This window comes from Corvus brachyrhynchos, unplaced genomic scaffold, assembly GCF_000691975.1.
Source record: "Corvus brachyrhynchos isolate BGI_N302 unplaced genomic scaffold, ASM69197v1 scaffold279, whole genome shotgun sequence".
Taxonomy (NCBI): Eukaryota; Metazoa; Chordata; class Aves; order Passeriformes; family Corvidae; genus Corvus; species Corvus brachyrhynchos.
In genome coordinates, this window is record NW_008246060.1 from 2,727,495 (window position 1) to 2,752,130 (window position 24,636).

A 24,636-nucleotide genomic window follows, 5' to 3' on the forward strand; every position below is an offset into this window, starting at 1 on the left:
TGTTCTTACCCAAATTAAGCCTTATCTTGACATGATAAACACAATAGGTCATTTGGTGAGGTGCTCATGGGTTTGTTTGCTTTCGTTCCTCCCTTGGATACAATGTCCCTTTGTTCTGGCCGCCACTCTAGACCTTTTTCTTACAGAATGTATTTCTGAAATTACACTAATAGAAGTAATAATTTGTAGTCTGGGATTACTGCTTCATGGGAACTGCTCCACAGCCTTTAGCAAACTTAAAGTTAGTAGAGGTTGAGCACTATAGCAGCTCCAGGTGTGTGTATCTAATTCTTTTTCCAGGCCAGACATCTGGGGAGAAACTCGAGTAATTTTATACCAACTTGAATTTTTAAAATTAAAACTAAGTATGAATCTTGCTATTTTCTTAGACATTGGAATAACTTTACTAAGGGCTTGTAGAGGGCTTGATGTACAGAGCATTACTCATTTTTAACAATACACTAGTAACTACAGTTACAAAGCTTTTTTACTATTGTTTGTAAATAGTGACACCCCCCCCTTCAATCTAGCTAACATTTCCTGTGTTTTGATTGGAATTAAAATTACTATTCCCATTCTTCCCCTGTAACCTCCTCTACTTGAGTGTATCTGCCAGTATTGTTGGGAGCAGTATTTTACTGCTTTTGAATTATAGTAATTTTTGTGCATCTCAGTGATGATTACATTTTTTGTGATTTTAGCTGTGAATTTTAAGCATGCAGTTTAGAAATTACATTTCAACCATAGAGGCAGGGCCTTTATCCTGTTTGAATGTTTTCTCTTCTTATCACCACGTCACACCATTTTGGTATACAACAGATAAAATCAGGTTAAAGCAGGTTGCAGAATGCATAAGACTTGGTGGCTAAATTATGGCGCTTGACAGGCTTGAGCTTTTTTCTTCCTTTTTTTTTCTTCCCCGAGTCATGTAGTTCAGTCTTGAATTATGTCTTCAATAGGAATTTTTTGGTTCTGCATGCTAGAAAATTTATCTATGGAAAAATATTGTGAAATAGAAGAGCATTGTATCAATTTTAAACACTGTATGACTTTCCTAAGTTTACCTCAGGGAAGTTATTGCAGCAATAACTGAAATGTCCCTGTTTTCTGATTAGCAATTTAATCTTTCCTCTTTGCAAGACCATTATTCATCAGTTCTATAAAAGGCACATCCACTGCTTTCTCCAGAGTTGCAGAGAGCTGTAGTGTTAATCCAGCTATGATATATGTCCCAGCTGGTCAGATCTCTGTTATTTATAGGGAAAATTCCTAAAAGGGCTCCAACAGGTCATAACAGAGCTCTCTGCAGGAAAAAAAAGGCAGTGCTGCCTAAAATCCTATTAGAAATTAACTTTGAAAAGTTCTCTGCAAATACAGTGGCACTTTTAAAATGTGAGAAAAATGAGTTTTATTTTGATCTACTTTCATAATACCAGCGTGTGGGCCAACGTGTATGTATTTGTATTCTAAGAAACACATTATGAAATAAATCCCTGAAAGCCACTTGAAAATAAAACATGAATGTAATAGTAACTCAGTGGACTAAAACAAGCCGAGTTTCAAGAACATTTGGATGGTATCTGATGTATTCTTTCTGCCTTAAAAAAAAAAAAAAAGTTAAAATATTTTTGTTCGTAAGGATTTGTTTTCTGCCCATAATCCTCATGACTTACAGAGAAAATGAGCTAGAAAGTTTTGTTTCCAGAGTTCCTGTTTGGTAAATAGGATGGAAGATATCTGCAGAAGAGACTAGGTAGCTGTGTGATTACTGTTGGTAATTTAAGCTGGTGATAGTTCAAATTCCAGAGCAGGGAGTCATTCACAAGAGTGATACACTGATGGATATCTCTAGGAGGTGGTGTTGATTCTAGGATCTGTCATCAGACTGACACGTTCTGGACAGTGTTCTGCACTTTTCTTCTGCAGAACTGAATTGAGAGGCCTCTGCTCTTCGCTGCAGTAAGCTCTCAGTTACCAGTAGTCTCGTCAAGGAATATTGTACTGCTGAGTAATGCAACTGATGGAAGATTCAATGGAGGTGACTACCAGGAGTTAAGAGATGACTGGTCAGTCATTTTCTGTGGTGGTGGTACACAGCCTGCCATCTGCCACAGGTAACCTCTGCTGTCCCTCATGCAAGAAAGATGTGTCTTCTGTAAAGTGGTCAGTGTCTGAGCAGCCCTTCTGTCTTGGCTTGATTTCTGGGTGCATTAGACTGCCTTTCTAGCACCCCGCTAGTCCAGACAACTGGTGGTCAATAGAATGTACTTTCTTTTTTTCTTAAAGACAAGTTCATCCATACAGCTTGTCCTTCAGCTGGTGTGATTTGGGTCTTGTTAGATACAGTCTGAAAGCTGTTCCCGGTTCACAGGGTGTCTGGTTCTCAGTTCAGATTTTAATATCAATGTACAAAAGAGATTTCTCCAATGTACTTACTTAGCAGGTCTCCTTGTTAGCATCAGCTTCACTCTGCTAATTGCTTGCTTCAGGGAAATGTCTGCACTTTGAGGTTTCTTTTCCCATAGTGGCAGTGAGTTGCTTAGTGACTCAAAGGCTTGTTCCAGTATTGCCACATGACTGAGTGGGTTAGGACCAGTACTCCCTCCCTGTTTCTCTTATGATTAGATGAAAAAAAAAAAAGCCAAATTAGTACAAGTTGCATATTGCTGAGATGGTGGTGATAAATATGTGGAGCCTGCCATGAGGAAGAGGAAGGAAATGTGATTCAGTGGAAAATGAAAGAAAAGCAAATATATGGCTGTATCATCAAAATGAGAGAGAAGGTGGACATGGAGTAGTGTAGTTCATTTGACTTTTATTTGTCTGTATGTGGAGAGTGTAAGTAGTACAGTCACCAGTGTTCTAGGTGGAAGCTGACAGCCTCCCTGTTTTGTGGATAGGAGCCACTTTTTTAGAGAAGTCTTAGATGCTAAAAGATACCTGACTTTGAGGGAGAGTTTGCTTTTCTGACCCAGATTGTCCTACCTGCTCAGAGAGAGAGAGTAATATAATTTGTGAGTGTAAGGGTCGTTATTTTTTTAACCTCTGCTTTCAAATGCAAGACTATTGTAGATGTCACTAGAGCAGTTTTTAGGCCAGCACTGACAATATTTGTCTAGCCCAGGTTTGGCTTTGCTTATCCACTGAGTGTTGCTTACTTCCCTGCTGCATGTTCATCCTGTCCGTGTTCATGCTGTTCTGATTTCCCCTCTGCCTTCCCATACCAGATTGTCATCTACAGATACAAGAATAACAAACTGACTTGTAAAATGCAAATTTTACAGCATGCCCGTTTCACCTGAGGTATTGATAGTTTTATAGGAAGGCAAATACCTCTGTTGATTTTTCGTGTTAGTAAGTTAAAATAATGGAGAATATTAGACTACAAGTCATACTTTTTTTTCACCCCCTCTATGTTTATATTCCTAATGTTAGTATATCAGTTACTCTTGCGGAACTGAACAAATCAGTGTAATGATGCACCTTCAAGCCTGAAATCGTGACTTGGAGAACTGTATGTAGCCCTGATCCCCTGATTCTCAAACCTGATAATTAAAATCTTAAAATCAGTTTCAACTCTTCAGGCAAAATGAGGAAGGGAGTAGGAGTGTGCGGGGAGAAGTATTATGGTATTATGCATAGGGAAGAGTGGGGAGCAGCAGAAAAATCGTTGATAGCTTTTCCTGAGAGATGTTAACTTTACTGACAGTTGGAAAATTACTAAATTTGTATTCCTCATCTTCTTCCCCCTTGTAATTTTAACTTCCTACTTACAGAAACGTAGTCGTTGCTGTTACACACTGAAAATAACCCTTAATCTTAAATGTCTGTGGTCTGAAATACCCATAAACATTTGTCCTTGGAACAGTGCATTCAGAGCCCCTTGCTGGGTGGGGATTAGTTATCCCAGTTGTCCGTCCTGGCCCCCGCGTCAGTGCCCATCCCTGCTTTCCCCATGCGGCCGTGCCTCTGCGCACGTGTGAGCAGGGCTGACCTCGGCTCGACTTTGTTTCTGGTTTAGGGGTCAGGGTTGTGCCTTCAAGCTTGACTTAACTGGTTCAGATGTAGCCCAGCAGCTGCCGGGTTTGAATGAGGTAAATTGTGACTGTGCGCTCAGAACGGCAGAAAATAGGTCAAGTGTGGGTTGGGTTTACATAGAAAGCGCTGGCGTCGCCTGGTAAGCCTAAGCCTCTTCTCTCAGCTCAGACAAAGCCGTTTAAGGTAAACTGGGAAGTTACGATCTCCCAAAAAAACTTTCTAGCCTTGCTAGCTTTCTAGCCTTGGTGTTTGTGGCTGGCGTTGGCCTTGATAAGAAGCCTGGGGCGGGAGGGAGGCTGCCCTGGTTGCAGGGGCATGTGGAGAGCCGGGTCGATGTGTTCCTCTGAGCAGTCAGTCAGTCCCCTCTGGAAAGGCGCTGCTGGTCTGGCTGTGCGGGGCAGCACAGCCCTGCAGCCTGCGGTGCCTCTCTGACCTCCTGCCCACCAGCTGCAGTGGTGTGGCAGCTGGGGTAGCCTTTCACTTGTCAGAGAGTAATCAGGAATATACTGTTTATCAGTGGTTTATGCATGCTGTGTGTCCAGAAAGAAGCTGCAGAAGATCTGTATTTAGACTCATGTAAATTTGGTTATTTCCCTCTGAAGTTTGGTGTGGTCTGTGTGGCAGCCACAGTGCCTGCCTGGTAATACCCTCAGGGGTGTCAGTTGCTGCCAGTTTTTCTGTGTTTTAGTCAGATTCTTATCTGTTGCACTGGAAAAAAAGTCTGGTAGCATGGCAGAGGGATACTACCAACCAGTTCATAGACGATGTTCTTGTTAAGATCTTGGGTATTCTGCCTGTCTGCATTTTGTGGTTTTTTTTTTTTCTCATTCTGATGTCAAGCAGGACAATGTTAAGATTGAAGGTTTGTTAAAAATTAGAATCAGTGAAAGAGATTACAGATCAGTGATGTAATCACGTCATGTGGCATGATCAGTGAAAGATGAAAGAAAAAGAAAAGGATTTTGCTGGTTATCAAGAAATGAAAATAAGGAGAGTGTTGTACAGGCCTGCTTTCAAATGTGGGGTAAAAATTGTCATGAATGTGTTTGAGGCTGGGTGCAGGTACAATACTTAATCTTTTTTTTGGGAGAAAGTAATCCAAAAAAATGGCATTAGAGGACTAGTATAAATTCTCAACAGTGTAGATTTTAAAAAGTGCTTTTTGCTGCTACTGTTCTGCTCTCTAAAGACTTGTGGCAGTCAGTAGGGAAGTGTTGACTGTTTTCACACTGCAGTTCTCATACTTAATTTCTATGTAGCTGAAGTTCAGTGCAGTTGTACAAATGATTTGCTGCAAAAGGAAAAAAAAGGGGTTGGGGGCTCATTTTATAGACGCTAGTATTCACTTACAAAACAAGAACAAAACTGAAGGTTCAGGATGCTTTGATCTTTGAGTTTTTCATTTGCACTCTGAATTTAAATGTGGTCCCTCTGCCATTAAAGTCCTAACAAAATGCTTATTTCCATGTGCAGTGCATACTGTGTAAACACTGTAAACAGGACTGTTAAGTTGGTTATGTACTAGTTTTCATCTAATTCGTGTCCTAAATTATCAGAAAACCTCTAAGCAGCCAGAGGAAGCTATAGTTAATTAAGCCACAGATGGTGAGGACTAACGTGGTGTTGACCTTTGTGAGGACTGCAAAATCTACTTAGTCTTTCTCTGTAAAACACTAGCTGAAATGAGTCCCTGCTGATATTAGGAAGATGTCCTTGATGCATGAAGCCAAATGCAGAGACACCATGACCAAGGAAGGAGCTTTCCCAAATGAAGGTTTGCAGGTTCCTAATGTTTGACGTGTGTTGAGACGTCATCTTCAGGGCTCTGATTTAAGCTTTTTTAATGCCAAAAGCATTAAAAAAGCACTGTTCTTTTAGGACTGGTTTACTTGGAATATTGTCAGTTCTCCTCCTCTTCACCTAAAGTGGCGAGTTGACAGCTGACTGGAGTGCGTGTACCCTCCCATAAGCATCATGCAGGCTGTGTGACTGGGGGTAGGAGCAGCTTCTGGAACACACTTTATTATTGTTGTTCTCTGCTCCAGGGTTTCATCTCTTGATGAACTCATTTCTGCCCCTCAAGTTTCTGAAGTGTATTTTAAAATGCTGAGGAAATGTGTTGCTTCAATAGTTCAGGTCTTGTGGGAGAGGTAGCTGTGGAAATACGTAGGCCTTCCTACCACAGTCAGACCTGGCTGCCCAAAATGGAAAAGGAACATCTGGTCATTTGAGCCTTTCAGAGGCGCTTTGTGCAGTCTTTGGGCAATGTGCAGATTCAGCATATCTAGGGATAGCTCTCAGTGTCTTGGATAATATTTTTTTTTGTGGATGGAGTGAATAGGAGAATTCTCATTAGGATTTTGACATCCTTTTCTGTGGATACTATCTTGAAATTCCTGTTTGATCTTACGGGAGTTTTGAAGCATGGTCAGTGGTCTGAGCAGTTGTTCACCTGTGACAATGAATGAGAAATTATTTTTGTCCAAATAAGCTCTCTGAAAATGCTTCTCTGAACAAAAATTTTTCCTTCCTGGTTAGACCAGTATGATATCTTAACCTGCTGGTATGGTCTAGAGTCTCAACCTACTTGTATCGTTTTGCACAAGGATAAAGAACAGATATACTCAGAAAAGCACAAGATCTCTTTGATACTTGGGGAAAATTTCATTCTCTATTCTTCTCAGGACTTCCTTGGAATTGAGCACATCCCCAGCAGGTGAGAAGGATCACCTAGAGAGACATGCAGCTGACCCAGTTTTTTTGATAATTAAGCATAAAGTCCAGTCCAGCAGAAGTGAATCCTTCTTTTGATCTAGAAAGGAGGAAGAATATCAGCAAAGATGTAAAAACTTGTTGTAGATTGGCAAGCTTCTGATAGTCACATTGCCTCATGTGACTGTTTTCCAGAAGGGCAGGAGGGGTTATCTCAACCATGTTTTTCTAGCCCATATGCCCTTTGTCTTCTTCCCAGAGTTGCATATAGTCATTTGTGGAGCAAGGGATACTGCTACTTGAAGGACATAAAGAGCTTCCTACAGTAGATTTGAAGAAGAATTTAGCAGTCCCATTTATTTGATTTGCATCCTGATTTGTGTAAGGATTTCAAATGAACATTAGCATTCTTCTGGAGGAGATATTCCAGGACTTGTGGAAAAACTAGTCTAGGAGAGGGTACTGTACTTACTTTTGTTTGTAAAACTGCTTTCAAATGAGGAAAAAGTCTGGGGGAAAATCCTGCAGGGCATTTATGTCTTTCGGAGGTTAGTCTGTCACTCATGCTGCTTCAACCAAGAAGAGGAAAACTGAAGGTTACAATTGCCAAGGTTCAGATCTGTAGATGGTAATTGTTCCTTGAGCAATATAAACAAAGGGAAAGGAAAGGAACTGGGAACTGCAGACTCATCTGCTTGTCTTCAGTGCTGAACTAGGGAAGAGACTGCAAGTCATCAGCCTTTCTTGTTGTCCTGTCTCCCTGGGAGTTCGTGATTTGTGCTGAAGCAGCGTGGTTAAGGCCACTGCCTTATAGTTTAATACATTATGCAATTAATTCCCTGGGTTTTAGATATTCAGATTTAAGACTAAAGATGGAAAAAAGGTAAGTCATGGCACACACGTTTTTTCACAGACACATGTACACAGAAGAACAGAATTTTTGAGATTACAAAAACTTGTTCTGTTAGTATCTTCCCCCCTACCCTGTGGTTGATACGTTAGATGTGTATTGCATGGATATTTAGAAATTCTGGGTTCTCTTTGATATCATTTACATAATCCCAGTCACACCTGCGTGCAGTTTGTGTAATGGGTCTTTGACCTAACCTGTGCCTTTTGTAGCTCATTTTTGAGATGAGCTCATCTTTCTGCAAGGGTAAGGAGATAAGTACAAAATGGACTTTGCAGTCTCTTATTCTAAGTGTTCACATGGAGCACTGTCAGCCAAAGGTGCTAATGTCATGCATCTGGGTAGGAGATAAAGGTTCAAATGTACTATATGTGGGATGGCCATTATCTTCAGTGTCAAGTTCAAAGAAGGCCAAGATGCTTAGGAGGGATGTGAAAGCTAAAAAAAGAAAAGCAGCAGTGTGTGTTGCCTTCAGGAAACAAATCAAAAGTGGTTTAAGATGACACAGAGACTCAAAAACTTTGTGTAAAGAACTGATGAAAATAGTATAATGTTAAGAGTAACAGGGTTGACTTCATGGTACTTAATTGATGTGTATAATCTCAAAATCAAGATACAAATTTTCTTAGATGGGACTGAAGAAATGGCTAAAAATGTACAAGATCTGCACACTAAATGCATTTGTAAGTCAGCCAAACTCAGTATTGCAGTCCTCAGTCTGTTGCTTAGATCCAGTGCTTGTGGATCTGAGTGGGGAAATGTTTGGTGCAGGAGTCTCTTGCAGCTGCTGTGAAAGAGCATGCATGGGAAGGAGGACAGATGATTGATCATCACACAGCTCCAGTTCCAGGATCTGTCGTGTTCCCCTGGCAAATCATTCCCTCTTTCCAGTGGTGGTGATGCTTCTGTATGTAGGATCCATGCAAAAATGGATTTGCACAAGTAGACAGAGTAGCTATAATACTCTTTTTTAAATTGCCATGGGAGAGGACATCCTTGAATAAATTTTAGTAGGGACCCTCTTGTGCCTCTGGTAGTGCTAGCAGCATACTTAGCTGATTGGTGCTTTGAACCTTGTGGTAGAGGTCCTGTTGGTCTTCTTCACTTTCACTTTGTTCCAATTTACATGTATTAAAATGGTCATCTTGACTATTCTTCTGGATCCTTTGCAAAAGCATAAGGAGAGAAAGAGTAATTTTCTCTAATAGCCAAAGCATTGATGCATTCTCCATAGTGAAGCACAGCAAATCTCCAAGTGTCAGGAAGTGAATTTTGAATTGGAACTAGATATCCTGTGATCAGTGGGTTAGCAGGAATAATCTCATCCAGATGAATAGAGAGAAATTGCTTGTTTCACTGGAGGGCCTGGCAGCAATGCACGATTCATTGGGTGTTGCTTGTATCTTTGTATTCTGTGGCTGGAGCTCTTCATAATAAATTGTGAAACATCAAGGAACTTGTTGAAGATCAAGGAAAGAAATTACTTGATCTCAGCTGCAGTACTGATAAAACATTCTATGTTTTGTGTGTGGAGAATTGCACTCATTATTTTAGCTGTCTGAAGTTCTCTTGGTATAAATGAATGTTGCTGCCGCTCATGGATTTCCAAGGCCATCTTCTGCATGAGGAGCCACCAGGCTTTTTTTCTCTGCCACAACCTCAAAGACAGAAATAGCAAGTTTGCTCTGAAATAGAGAAATAGGTGTTCTAGGAGTCCAGAGACGAATGGTGAATTCAAGCCATGCTTGCAAGGATGTGAACCAGATTCTCTGCCTAATTTTTTTCCTGTTAGAAGGACAGAGCCACTGAATAGATCTTAATTTCCTAGATGATATCCTACCAAATACTGAATAAGAGTATTTTCCAGGAGAACTGATAATCCTAAAATTAAAACGTCTTATTTGAAACTACCCAATTAACAAAGGCCAACATATTTGAAAATCAGCAATGGTGTTTCGCTGAGAATGCTTGTTTCTCTTAAAGTACTGCTTATGCGTTATATTTGTGGGTTTGATATCTGTGTTTATGCTCAATATGTCCATATTAAATTTTACAGAGATGGAAAACTGATTTTTTTTTTTCTTAATTCATTAATTATTTAAACAATTCTTTGTGCATACCTGTGAACATATAAGTCTTTAGAGGGCATTTTTAGCTTGTAGTAAGACAGTATTTATGAAAGTGTGATCCTATTAATAGCTTACAAGTCTGGCCACATGTAGGATCTAATATACTGGGTTCCCACGAAATAACTTCTAGCACTACGTTATGCTTTTAAGTTTTTTCTAAAAATAGCACAGGGATTTGTAGGCAATCAGTAAAATTAGCATCTAACTACTTAATATTGTATTTTAAAATACATCTAGGAAAATAAACAAAAATGTTACAAGTAAACATAACATATGGTTCTTTTTTTAATCTCTACTTTAGGACGACGTAGACAGTCTAAACCCAGTTCTCAGGGATAACCCGCAGTTACATGAGGAGGTAAAAGCCTGGGTAAAGGAACAAAAGGTTCAGGAGATTTTTATGCAAGGTAATTATGTGGGAAATTGTGTTATTTATATTCTGTGTTAGCTAGTTTAAGGCCATTACTTGTGTGGGACTCATCCCATAGCATTTGTGATATAATGGAGAATATATTTTTTAACTTGGAAGTTATTTTTTGGAAGTATTTATTAATACAAGAAAACAAGACTGTAAGAAGCTGTTGGTGACTGCTTCAGACTGTTCTTAACTTGTTTGATGTTTTAGTGATCACAGCAAAAGCTGAATATCATTAGTCTGAACGTAGATATTTTATGAAGTTTGTTGTGAAAATAAGTGTGTATGAATGGCATCCACACACATTCTGGCATGTTTAAAACTGTTCTGTGCTCTGTTAGTGTTACTGTTACGTGTGGTAACTTCTCAGATACCTGTTTGTGCTTGTAGTTCTTCACAGTTCTGTCACAGATGAAGAATACTTTCGAATTCCTACCCCACACCCTCACCCCCTGACTGAAAAGTGCCTTTCAAATCAGTTACAGTTTGTAACTCAATTCTAATGCTGGGAAGTTGCAGAAAAAGCTGTGTACAATAATATTTACACTGTAGATAAAAGTTACAAGAAAACTAGTATGAATTAGAAGAAATTATTTTGGTGCTATCTTTCTGATAGTAGAAATACTGTATGCATTTGCAGTATATTCATTAGTTTCAGGAAGCTCTGCAGAGGAGTTCCTATTACTAGGAGGCAGAAACCAACCTCTGCGGGTCTGGGCTAAAATCCCCAGGCAAGCAGAAAAGCAGTTTCAGAACAAAAATGCTTAAGCAGTCATTTTGTAAACGAAGATTAGGAGGGAAGCTGTAAATAATGAGATATTTTAAGGACGGCTCTGAGGTTTCCTTGCTGTCTAGTCTCTTTGATAAAACCAAGATCAGAAGACAAAAGGAGTATGGTAAGTATAATACTGAAGTTAAAGTAAAAAACTTCTGTCTTTCCTTCTGTGGAGTTTCTCATTTGACTAGATGTGATTATTCTTACGGGCCACAGAAAAAGGATGCTGAAAAAAGGAACATGTGGAATTGTGTAGATAGTGAGTTGGCATGTTGGTGTTAGTCATTTTAGATTTTAACTTTTGGTATCAACAGATGCAATACAAGTTAATAGTCTGTTGATGAAATTTGCAGACAAAACTTGATTGAGAGGTGATGCAAAATCAAATTAGGGCTGTATGAAAAGGAAACTAAAATTGAGATTGTTTACTGTATTTCATTGGAGTAACAATAGTAAGACTATTGTAAAAGCCTCTGTGTACACTGATACAGAATCAATAGCTGAGCAAAGCTCCAGCAGTATTGAAATAGTCATCTAAATGAGACTGCCAGCCCGTCATCCACACAACTCATTCCCATCATTCCAGGAACTGTATTTTTGTCTTTTTAGATATAAGTTCTCAAAGAGAGGTTTCTGTCCTTAGGAGTGCACAAATGAATTCTCAAAGAGAGGTTTCTGTCCTTAGAAGTGCACAAATGAAGAGTAATGTAGATGATGAGATGAATCAGTGCCCTTGAAGGCAAGCTTTCCTCATCTAAGGAGAAGCTGTAGATCCACTTGCTCCCCTGATGTGATGTGTGACCTGAGGAGACACAGGTTTCCTCACGAGGGCCTTGGCAGTGCCCCCACCTCAGCCCCATGGGATGGTGGTAAGCCAGCAGAGCCTGCTGTCACATTCTCCTGGGACGTAATCTGCTCCTGGTCACGCAGACTTTATGTTGGCATGAACCCTCTAGTGGCTTACGGACAGCCCTCTGGCAGTGCTAGCTGCTGTAATCTAGTCCTGCTCTCTTCCTTTTCTCCTCCTCTCTCTTCTCTGGTTTGCTTCACCTTCTCCACTACCATTTTCTTCTTCTCTGCAATTTAAGCTATGTTTTCAGTACTACCTTGTCTAGATGTTAAGGTTGTTACCATATTCTCTTACTTCATGCTCTACAGCATTTTTAGGATCCAGCCTATTCCTTGTTTTTTGTGATGCTGAAACCTTCATATCACAACTTAGTTCTTTCTACTTTGACTCTTGCAGTTAAAACACAGCTTTTCTGACGAAAGAGGAGGGTCGGATAGAAGCATTAAAATCTGGTTCCAAATGTTTGAAAAGCAACATGCCAATTTGAGAAGGGAGAACTTTAGTCAAAATCAGTCCAATTATTTACAAGAAGGAGACCAGGAAAAAATTGGCCTATTTAACCTTTCCTTTGGGCGGCAGTCACAGCAGCATGCTTTGCAGTAGAGATTGTAGCTTTGGCAGGAAAGTAGTTTATTCTTTGTTCAAAAAAAATGAAACTCCTCCCAAACTTGGCCAAGTTGGAAGCTTTTGGGACAAATAAAACTAGTTCAAGGAACATAGTGAAGTGTCTTTGATTTTTAACAACTAAAACACTTGATTTCTTTCTTCCTATTAGATTGTTTTATCATTACAATCTCAGGCTGCATGTATAATAATCCTCTTGAAACATCGAGTGTGCTTCTATTTCCTCATAGTACTGCACAGGCTGTTTCAACAATGTGTAGCTGAGCGTGGTTCAGCCAGGGACTGGAGACAAAGCCAGGCTTTTCCTGTAATGGCTGCTTGTGGCTGGGCTGGGCTGGAGCTGAGCTGGCCTGTGTCATGAAACTGATGTTTAATCTTTCTCCTTCTTCCTGTTGCCCCATCAGCATGTAAGAAAAAAGCCCAACCCACTGTTTTTAAAGTTAGATAAACTTTTTTAAAAATAGATAGGGTAACAGCTGGGATGAAGGACGGACACAGATTAGAACAAGGAGTAAGAGGAAAGAAATTGGCGCTGGGTCAATGCAGGGGAGTATGGGAGAAGCTGGAAGCTGTTGGAGAAAGGATGGAGCTTGTAAGCTGAGAAGACTGGGGGAAAGGACTTGGAAGCCAGTGGCCTGAAATCATATTAATATAACGAGACAAGAACCTGGGGAGGGGCTGGTTCTGCTTATGCAAGAGACTGGAAATCATTGTGCAGTTACCAGTAGGATGCAAGAGAGGAGGAGCTTGGATAGGAAAGTAGGAATGGCAAATTTGCACGAAGAGACACAGGCAGAATTTTACTGAGACTGTCTGGATAAGGCAGAGCTTTGGGACAGCCATTAAAAGTTCAATGTGGAGAATGTGGATAGGTCAGGCAGTGAGTGAGAAGTGTGGGAGCTGAGCTGGAGGCGTTTTGTAGGGGCATATGGAATAAGGGTTGGAGAGAAGCCATCAGGAAATGTGTCCCCACGGGAACCCCATGTGGTCCAAGACCAGAGATGTGAGACATAAGCTTGTAGATGCTTCCTCTTTTTCTGCCCTTATGTACCTGTGCTGGCACACTTCTGGCCCTTGTCTGTGCTGCTGGAAACATACTCAAGGCATGAGTTAAGGCTGGTGGCTCAGGGGGTTCAGGAGGTCTCAAGGTTTCAGTTGTGCCATGAATGATGTGGATGGGGGTAAGAAGGGTGCTGTGGTGGAGTGCTTCTCTTCCCAGCTGGTTTTAAAAATGAGATAGTCACATGCAAAAAGTATTTCAAGAGACCACTTGGAAATAACTAAATTATTACCGCTTTTGCACTTCTCTTGATCTCTCAAATGTTGACATTAAAAACTCCTCACAGTAGCACACTGTCACATACAGAGGGTATAATAGAGACCCAGTTGGTGTGATGGTGGATATGTTTTACTAGAGAAAGCTGTCACCTGTGAGGTCCCTGGCCTGTTCGCTGCAGATGTTTGAGCTTGCGTAATGTACTGGGCAGGGCTTGGAAAAAATGATCTTTAGGGAAGACAGGGGAATTCTGGCCTTGCCTATGTGGTTTAGCAACTGAGCACTCTTAAATCACTTGAGCTAGGCTGTTGGGAGTTTGTCACTGACTGGTTTTTCCTCCCTTCCTGTTTGCCTGACCCGGGAACCCGGGGCTTGATTGCGGAAGTAGCGAAACCCACACAGTTGGAACTGAACTTGGTGGCAGTGTTGCTTGGTCATGCAAAATGCTACATAAACACCAAGTGCAATGAAACTTAAAGAGTTCCAGTGATCAAGTTCCATGATCACTGAACATGAATAAAATTGTTAAGTCTTGATTTCTGGGTCTTGAAACAAACTGTAAAATAGGTACAGTATCATACTAGTTCCCCTCCCCATGGGCTTTTGGAGGTGAATTAAACTGAGCTTTGCAAAATGTGTGAGGTTTCTTTGCATTTGGTATGTCTGCAAACAGGAGCTGAAGTCTTCTTAGCATTTGTGTGCTTGAATGTTCTGTGTGGCCATAGCAAGCACGGGATTGTTCCACTGCCTTTCTGCCTGTTGTAATGGAGAGAAATTCTGTGGTCACTTATGGGAAGGACTTGGCAGCTGCAGAGCCTAGCCACCAAGATGTAAATCTTTTCGCCAGCAAAGCAGCTGGGCATGTGACTAGCCTGTTAAATAGCTTCTGTATAACCTGCTGCTGCCACTTTCTAGCCTTTCAGATTAGTTTTCTGTGGTTGCTCTTTGTAGGCAGGAATTTTCCCATCATGTGTCATCATAGTTGCAGAAACAATTTTCTTATCTAACTAAATCTATGTTGAAAATGTTAGCAGAATTAGCCTTAAAGCATGCTTAATATGTATCATTTGCGTTTCAAAATGTCTTCCTGAATCTCTGGTTAGCTGTCTATGCCACGTGCACTGTATGTTTGCTATGAAGCAAAAAAAAAAAAAAAAGGCAGGAAAATTCGTGTACGCCTTTTTTTCCTTTTATTTTTTCTGCATTCCTCAATGGCTTTTTTATTTCTTCCTCTTCTAAAGGTCCGTACTCCTTAAATGGTTATAGGGTGAGAGTGTACAGACAGGATTCTGCCACCCAGTGGTTTACTGGCATCATCACTCACCATGATCTCTTCACCCGCACTATGGTGGTTATGAATGACCAGGTGAGTTGATGGATGATACTCAGAAAACAAGCTGCAAGTAAACTATGCCTTGGGAGGTTCTAATATTTGTTGGTATCACTCAGAAACACACTGAGCTGGTTCAGTTCCAGCAGGGTGAAGGTATCACTGTGCTGAAACTACAGCACAATTGCTTTGGGCTATCAGTTAAATCCTCCTGAAGCTGAGTGTTTGTGCAGTGATATGATTAATACCAGTCCTGCAGTTTCTTCTGCTGTTGCTATTTGACTAGTGAAGTCTTTGAAGTGCAGCAATCCAGTTTGAAGAACTGGTCTTCCCTGTCTGCTCTGTTGAGAATTTCTTTTCACAAGGATGAAATCTTTCAGCACTTCAGTAATGATTACTTTTTCCAAGCAATTGAAATAGTCACTTTCTGCAATTTACTGAATTAAGCATTTACTGCAGCCCTAATTTGTATTTGCTATGGCGGGTTTTAGTTTTATTTCAGAATTTGATGTTACAAAAAGTATTAATACTGGTACTTTTGATGGCAGTAATGAATTCTGTTTCAGGAGAGTAGAGTAATGACTCAATAGTAATAGAATGAATGACCCATCTGCCTTGAAATGACTGACAAAACCGTGTGTGACAATAAAAATTTAAGACTAGTCTATTACTCAAATTCTTCCCCTTAATTTGCTCAAGTTAATATTCCCCAAATGTTACTTTTTTCACTTTGTGCCATATTCTTTGACGATCTGGTTAGCATTTCCTACTTTATGAAATATTTCTCACTAGTAACACTCAGCAGTTTTAGAGTTCGTCTTTCCAGTCACTTTGGTTCTCTTCTTGCAGCAGTTTTGCTTCTGTAGAAAGCAGTACTGTAATGTGCTTCTGCAGTATAATTTATAGTATATTAAATTAATCTTATAAAATACTTGTATGTTGTAATTACTATGTAGGGGTTATTCTATGAATAGCTCGTTAAATCTCAAATTTGCAGGTCAGTGGAGGGGGAAGGAACGGGTGCTGGGTTATTCTTTGCTTTTTAAAAAAATTATTTTTGCAGTGACACGTAAAGACACATTTGCTTTGGTTTGACACTGTTCCCAGCATTTGTTGTGTCATATGTCAGTTCTGCTTGTCAGGATTAAGTAGGCTTTTCTCTGATTAGTCTTCGGCACATAAAGTAGACTGGTGAACACTGATATAGAAAATACAGATTGGGCATTGTCTGAACATCTGTGGATTGTTATTTTCTCTCTTCTCTTTTTTCTTTTTTTTTTTCTACATAAACCAGGTGTTAGAACCCCAGAATGTTGATCCTTCTATGGTTCAGATGACCTTTCTAGATGATGTTGTTCACTCTTTGTTGAAAGGTGAAAATATTGGCATCACTTCACGCCGGCGGTCTCGTTCCAACCAGAACAGCAACACAGTTCACGTAGATACATTTATCTTTTTACCTAAGTATTTTCGTATATTGCGAATGTTAAAAATACATGTTTAAAGACACTAATTAACATTGCATTTAAGTCCATTAATAAAAAATTATTTTTAGGGTCATTATACACGTGCACAAGCAAATAGTCCCAGACCAGCAATGAATTCCCAAACTGCAGCACCAAAACAGAATTCTCACCAGCACCAACAACAGAGGAATATTCGGCCAAATAAGAGGAAAGGCTCTGACAGCAGCATGCCTGATGAAGAGAAGATGAAAGATGAAAGATATGATTATATAGGTCGAGGAGGTAAAAACGGTTAATGGAAGGGGGAGGGAGAGCTTCCTAAAACTGTATTAGACTGAAAATGTGATAGACATGTTTTTATCTTTTACAGAAAACCCCAAAACCAAAAATAAACACTTTCTTAGTAAAAGAAGAAAACCTGAAGAGGATGAAAAAAAATTAAATATGAAGAGACTGCGGACAGACAATATCTCAGATTATTCTGAGAGCAGTGACTCGGAAATTTCAAATAAAAGATTAACAGATTCATCCTCAGAGCAAAATTCAGAAAATGAGTTAAAAAGCAAGAACTCTTCAAAGATAAATGGAGAAGAAAGAAAATCCCAAACTACTGAGGGAGTAGAACAGACACTAACAGATAGACGGTCTCCATGGGATGAAGTACAGCAGGATAAAAACCATGAAGAGACTGAAAGACTGAAATCGTCAGTCTTGGATCAGCACGAAAAATCTTCACTCCACGCAGCAGAGAAGCCAGCAAAAATGAGCAGAATGCCAAGGATCCACATGTTCAAGAGTGTAATGCAGAAAAACATCATACTGTGGAGTTAAAGAATGAGCAGTTTTTACCCAGACCACCTACTCCGAAATGTGTTGTTGACGTTACTAATAAAAACAACTCTGAAAAGGAGAACCAGGATAATGCTGCAAGTACCTTTGGTTTGCAAGCAGTTCAGAAAATAGAATCTCACAGCAGTGATTTAAAGCAGCAATTTACAAATGCAAATTTCCTTGAAGCAAGGAAACAGGAAGCTGATCAAGGTTGGGTTAGCAGTGTTGGTAAAACGGATTTGATACAACCTGGGGTTGTAAAAACATTACCAGTAAATGAACACTTAAATTCTGAAAAAGTGCAGTATGGCTCATTTATGTCTTCGTTAAATGTAGCTTCTGTAGCAGAAGAGAGTAAACTGCGTAAACAAAGTCCAGTCCCCGATTCTGTGAAGTCAAAATCTAGTGCTTCAGTTGATCATCCTAAAACAAAGTCACCTGATGTTAAGCCTAAATTCACCCAATCTTCTGATACTGTGAAGTCTAAGGTTAGTTCCCAAAACAGTCATGCTACTGGATTAACAAGGTCAGCCAATAAAACTGATCATGATTTGCCTAGGTCTAGTTTTCATCCAGTTCCAGCTAGAGTTAGTGCTCTAGAAGCTACTAAGAGTCCTCTTATCATTGACAAGAATGAACATTTCACAGTATACAGGGACCCCAGTCTGATTGGACAAGAAACAGGAACTAATCACATTTCACCTTACTTGCATCAGCATAATTATCCTCTGCATTCCTCATCCCACCGAACCTGTTTAAATCCAAACGCTCATCATCCTGCATTAACTGGTTCATCCCATCTGCTCGCTGGGTCTTCAGCTCAGGCTCCCTTGTCCGCTATTAACACTCACCCCCTTAGTAGCGCATCTCACCATTCTGTTCATCACCCTCATCTACTTCCCGCAGTGTTGCCCGGAGTGCCTGCTGCCTCCCTGCTGGGTGCCCACCCGCGACTAGAGACTGCTCATGCTAGCAGCTTAAGCCATTTGGCATTAGCACACCAGCAGCAGCAACAGATGTTACAACACCAGTCTCCACATCTTCTCGGACAAGCTCATCCTTCTGCTTCCTATAATCAGCTAGGGCTTTATCCAATTATTTGGCAGTATCCAAATGGAACACATGCTTACTCAGGACTCGGTCTGCCCTCCTCCAAATGGGTCCACCCAGAAACTCCTGTTAACGCAGAGGCTTCCTTGAGAAGGGTAAGTTGAGATCCTTTCTTAATGACTTATTTAGCTGGGCCTGGTGTTTCCCAGCAGTGATTTCCTAGGTACAGATGTGGTAGTTTGTGTCACACTGAGTATACTGTGCTGGTGGGGTTTTTGAGTAGGCAGAGAACTAGGAATGGAACTACAGCAGTAACCACTGTATCATGGTGGATGTGCTTAGGGAGTTTTTCCAGACCTTGATTTCCTAAGAATTCTAAAGAAAAATGACATGTTTGGTTTTAGTTTATGACTAAAAATGAGGTCAGCCAGCTGGTTTGGGAACTCAAGTTCACAGGATAAATATTTGCTGCCTCAAACTGTGTACCATTGTGTAAGTGAAATATTAGGAGAGGTGGGACAGTTGCCTTCATAGTGAAATTTTGTGCGTGTTCACTCAATAATGGTGAAAGACTGAGAAGGAAGGAGTACTAAATCCAGTGGGAAGTTCTGAAGAGAAATGCTCTTGCATTTATAAGTGTTTCATGCACTATACACCCATTTCTCTTGTCTTTACACCTATCTGTGTACCCTTTCTTGGCGTATCGTTTTCTCCCCTTCTGTTCCTGTTGACACACATCCCTGCCTTGCCATCTGCTTTCTACTCCTCTGTATTCAAGTCAGGGTGATTCCTCTGTCTGTGTGCTGCGTGTAACCACTGAAGTCTCAGAAGAAATGGTCTGTGTTTTTCAGCCTAGCGCCCAGTGCGGCGGTGGGGTTTGGCAGGCAGACGTGGCAATTACAGGAAAAGTTTTCGCAGCTCCTGCAGGCTTGGGGATATGGCATGCTCATTGCAGGCATCTCAGAGGAATAGTGTAAGATGAAGCATGTGTAGTGCAGACAGAAACTTCGGAGAGCTTTACTGCCAGCTTCAATCAAACCTCCACTGAGCATGTGCATAGTGATCTTTCAAGGCTTTCAACTTGGCCTAATTTGGGCAGATTTTCACAGGGACCACAAAAGGCGTGTCACTGACAGTGGTCCTTCTGCCAAATTGTAAGCCTTTGTGTCAAAGCTTGGCATTCTGAATGGTTAGAAAGATTTTTTTTTTTTTTTCTTTCTTTTCTTTTTCATCATGGGGACGGCTATTCGTCCCCAGACTCGTGCTTGAGAAAAGCCAAACCATTGTGGCTAAGTCTTACCCAAAACAGTCAGTTTGAGTTGGCCTTGTAATATGAAGTGAGTTTGATCGAAAATGTGATAAAATCAAAATGTAGCAGTGAAGAAAAGCCTAAGAGAAAACGATAGGTGGGTTTATCTTTTCGTGTTGCTGCCTGCTCCACCCCATACGGGCGTCCATTTTAAAGAACTTAGGATAGACGTTGTTTTCACTTTGGCTGCCTGAAATGTGCATCTCTGCATACTGAGGCATGTAGCTTTTTAATTATGTTGATATGTGGCAATTGTCTTGTGGTGACTTGTCTTCTGGCTCTCGCACTGGAGGCCTTTTTTAAATAGATCTTAGAAACCCAGAGTGGGTGTTTCCACGGTCGGTTTGTATGGATGCCACAATCACAGAAAGGGATCTGTGTTTCGGCTGTAAGAGCAGCAGCAGCATCCACCCTTGGCTCAGAGCTGAGCTATGTCTCTGAACTGAAGGAAGTGTGCCCCAAGCCCACCTTCTCTTACTGTCCTTGGGTGGCTGTGGCAGCTCCCGTGTTTGGGCTGGGCAGTAGATGGTTGCAGGTGGAGTCACGAAGCTGTTTGAGCAATGCTTGGTGCTCAGGCAGATGTTCCCCAGCTCCTCTAGGGAGAAGGTGACGGGCCTTCTTTGCATAATACTTTAATACAGCTTACAGGCTGTTCGTGGGAACTCACCACAGCGTGGGAACTCCTGGCCTAGGAAGCGTGCACACTAACACTGTGAGCACAAACCCAGGTGGCTGCTTTAAATATTCAAAAACACAGAAATCAGAACTTCAGATTTGTAGCACCTGCAGATCTATTCTGTGTGCATGTGTCACGAGAGCTCTTGGCTCCCGTTCTGCTGCAGTAGTTCCCAACTGGAGTTGCCGGGTCTGGGGAGAAGGATGGGGATGGACTGCTGAGGAGCATAGGGAGAGGAAGAAGGTAGGGATGGATCAGCACCGCAAGGCTTTGGGGTGTGCAGGAAAGCTCACTCTTGGCTTGTCCCCGGCACTTGAGCCCCAGTTGAACAGGTGTCCTGCCTTTCCACTCCACTGCGTGCGCTTCTCATAAGCAGGTCTCCTAAGGCGGAGGAGAGAGAGAGAGGGCAGGAGCAGAGAGAGTGCTGCTCCTGCTCTTTTCTGCAGGCTGTTACACAAGTTTCAGAGAGGATAAGAAAACAGAAAATGAACAAAGTAGTAGATTAAACAGTAGTTCCATAGATGAAGACTTACCAGTGTGTCTAAACGAGGAGGCCCACCTTTAAAATGTTTAGGTACACAGCATAAAATTGGCCTATGTGTTTGCCATGCTTCACAGTATGGCAGGTGTGTACATTTATGGGTTTCATAGTGTGATGATGATGATGATGCCAAATAAAAATGCCTGGCTAAATAAAGCAGATTGATAAGGATTATCATACTTAAATCATTTGGTTGGGGCAGGAGAGGAACAAACCAGGAAAGAGATACTTATATCCCTTTTATAGAGATTTGTCATAAAGCTGGAGATAAAATTGCTTCCAGAAATACCAAGCCATATTTGTATTTTTAAAGAAATACTTCTTGCAATTCTTTGAAGAGGTAATGGTCTTCTTACTAGTAACAGAATTTAGGTGTTGTCAGGTTGTCTTCGGTTTGTTAATTTTGATGAGCTTGAGATGCTGTTCTAGAATTAACTGCTCATCTTGAGTACTTGAAAATTAAATGGTTCTAAGAATGCTTCTGAAATGTGTAAACTGTTTTGTATACTGGAAGTCCAGAGGAAGTACAGTTGTGTTTCAGTTGATCAAAAAAGTGACTTTAAATGTTAAATTTTATTTACTGTCTATGATTTGATACTGAAATACATTACTTCACTTGGATCATTGATAGGACTTGGTAGAGTGACCCTTGTGGTCCCGTGATTATTTTGAAATCTGATTTTATTTTTTGTTTTGGTTGGTGTCAACAGAATACTCCCAGCCCCTGGTTACATCAGCCCACCCCAGTGACCTCAGCTGACAGCCTTGGTTTACTGAGTCACATTCCTGTGCGACCGTCCAGCGCAGATCCCCTTCGGCCTCTTAAACTGGCTACGCATTCCAGCCCACCATTGTCCAAAAGTATTGTAGACCATCGCAAAGAGTAAGTTTGCTGTTGATCTCTGTGTGAGGGGGTACATTTCAGCAAGTGATGTTGCCTTTTAGCTTCCTTTTAGTTTATTTGTAGATGTGGTTGCCTATGGGGGACACAGGCTTGTCAGTGTGTTGCCTTCTTGACTAGGAGTGGTACTTGAGTTCATGAATCATTCGAAGATTTCTGGAAATTGTACTTAATATAGAGAAAAGTTTATTTTGTGTTAATAGATAACTTTGTTCAGGGCACGGGAAGAAAGGTCTTCCGTCTAGCACGTTGTACTACATTCAGACTAACCTGTGTTTGCTTAACCTTTCTTCAAACAGAGAACTGGAGAGAAAAACGTTTGTTGACCCTTTGCGTTCTGTTACCACTGCGCCAGTGAAGAGTGAGCTAGAGCAGAGCAGAACACAGGCAGCAAAGGAGAGCCATATGCACAGACATTATGCAGATCCAATGTTGAACCAGCTGCCAAGGCCACCACAGGAGACTGGGGAACGACTGAGCAAATACAAAGAAGAACACAGACGGATACTCCAAGAAAGTATTGAAGTTGCTCCTTTTACAGCTAAAATAAAGGCACTGGAGGGAGAGAGAGAGAACTACTCCAGGGTAACATCCTTATCTTCAAGTCCCAAAAGCCATTCAGTAAAATACGACAAAGACGCTGAACGTTCTGTGTCAGAACTGTATAAAATGAAACATTCAGTTCCGCAGAGTTTGCCACAGAGTAACTATTTCACTACCCTGTCTAACAGTGTAGTAAATGAACCACCAAGATCGTACCCATCAAAGGAAGCTTCAGGTGCATATGTTGATAAGCAAGCTAATTGTCCTTCAACAGCAGCTAGTCCCCAGGCTCTCCCCTCCTACATTTCTTCCCTTTCAAAACCTCCACCTTTAATTAAGCACCAACCAGAGAGCGAAGGCTCTACAAGCAAGATACCTGAGCAGCTTCCACAGTCGGTGCAGTCTCACTCTGTAAATTCTTTCAGAAGTGACAGCAGGAGCCCTACTCAGTTGTCAGTCTCATCTTCAAATACACTCCGGAGTATGCCTGCCTTGCATAGGGCCCCTGTGTTTCACCCTCCTGTGCACCAGAGCCTGGAGAAGAAGGAGAGCAGCTATAGCAGCCTTTCACCTCCAACTCTAACCCCCGTTCAACCAGTTAATGCTGGTGGTGGCAAAATACAGGAGTTGCAGAAACCGCCAACTTTAGTACCTGAGCCCAAGGAAGCCCAGACTGTTTACAAGGGCACTTCTGAGCAGAATTTATCAGAAATGTGGAAGTCTAATAATGCCCCAAATAATGAAAAAGTAGATTGGCACAGTGAAAGAATGAGTGGAAAGTCGCAGTCCGCTACAGCATCTGTTATTGTGCGTCCTCCTTCTAGCACAAAATACGAGAATGTACCAGTAATGCAGTCTGCTTCCAAAGATCGAGTTAGTGAGAGATCTTCAGCTGTGACAAATCAAGCAGATTGCCTGAAAACAGCGGAAGCCAGGGAGACTGGAAGAGTCATCCTGCCAAATATGAACTCAGACAGTGCTCGCACACAGTATGAAAAGAAATTTCCAGCTGTCTCGCAAGGCAGCATTCCTCGTGCTGTCACCCCTACCACAACTATCATCTGCAGCACCAAAACGGATGTCACCGCATCAGCAGCAACGACGACCAGCGTGTCGAGCCGCGGGAGCTCTGAAGTGACCTACTCAGTGTCGAGCGCAGTATCCTGCGCGCCGCTGGAGTGCGCGGCCCCGAGAGCGGCCGGCCAGGCGGCAGCACAGCCCCAGGAGTGCAAGGTCAGCACTTCAGCTCCGGTTGCATCCGCTGTTGGCAGCACAGGCAGCGCTGCTCAGCCCAGCTCGGGATTCTCCACCTCTACCGACTTTGTCCATTTGAAGAAGCACAAGGCAGCATTGGCTGCAGCTCAGTTTAAAAGTAGTAACACCACTGAGACCGAGTCCAACTCTGTGAAAAATCAGACATTTTCAACCTCTCTCTCCCTAGACAGTGCTATCGTCTGTAATACAATAAACAAAGCGAACTCTGTAGGCAGTGGGCAGACTTCCCAGACGAGTCAGCCAAACTACCACACTAAACTGAAAAAGGCTTGGCTAACAAGGCATTCAGAGGAAGATAAAAACACTAATAAAAAAGAGAATTCAGGGAACAGTGTTTCAGAAATTATTAAGCCGTGTACTGTCAATTTAATAGCTTCTACATCAAATGATTTGCAAAATAACATAGATAGCAAAATCTTGGCAGATAAGTTTGTGAAGGAAGATAAGCACCCAAGGAGAAAAGGAAAACGAACTTACGAGTCTGGCTCTGAAAGTGGTGACTCTGATGAAAGTGAGAGCAAGTCAGAGCAAAGGACTAAACGGCAGCCCAAGCCAACTTACAAAAAGAAACAAAATGATTTGCAGAAAAAAAAGGGTGATACCGAGGAAGAAGTGAAACCAAATGGTGTTCTTAGCAGGAGCGCCAAAGAAAAAAGCAAGCTGAAGTTACAGAGCGGCAGTAACAGCAGTGAGTATATTAATCTGATTTGGAAGGCACAGAGGAGTGTGAAGTCCAACACTGTTAATCCTGGAGGGTTTGTCATGCACGATAGCTGGGAAAAGAGCTAAAAAGCATGCCTGTGTAAATGAGTAGGTCCAGATTTATCTGTCTTGAAGCCATTTGAAATATCCTGGTGTAAGATACAGACCGTTTTGTATATCTGTGTTAACAAACTGGTTCTTGGCCTAAAAATAAGCAGTAAACAAACTGGTTTATGCTGTCCATCAGAATTGAGCAGGCTGGTGCATATAGTTGTGCCACTTA

The 24,636-nt window shown here is 41.4% G+C and overlaps 1 protein-coding gene across 1 annotated transcript in view; it reads left to right on the top strand.

The window, feature by feature from the left end:
- JMJD1C (jumonji domain containing 1C) overlaps positions 1-24,636 on the top strand; it is a 107,252-nt gene that overhangs the window by 58,551 nt on the left and 24,065 nt on the right. The window contains 8 exon segments of the mRNA XM_008642759.2: positions 10,091-10,196; positions 14,971-15,095; positions 16,354-16,497; positions 16,615-16,807; positions 16,896-17,273; positions 17,276-18,561; positions 21,643-21,815; positions 22,133-24,339. Of these exon segments, the coding sequence (XP_008640981.2) occupies positions 10,190-10,196; positions 14,971-15,095; positions 16,354-16,497; positions 16,615-16,807; positions 16,896-17,273; positions 17,276-18,561; positions 21,643-21,815; positions 22,133-24,339 (4,513 nt within the window). The 5' untranslated portion in view covers positions 10,091-10,189.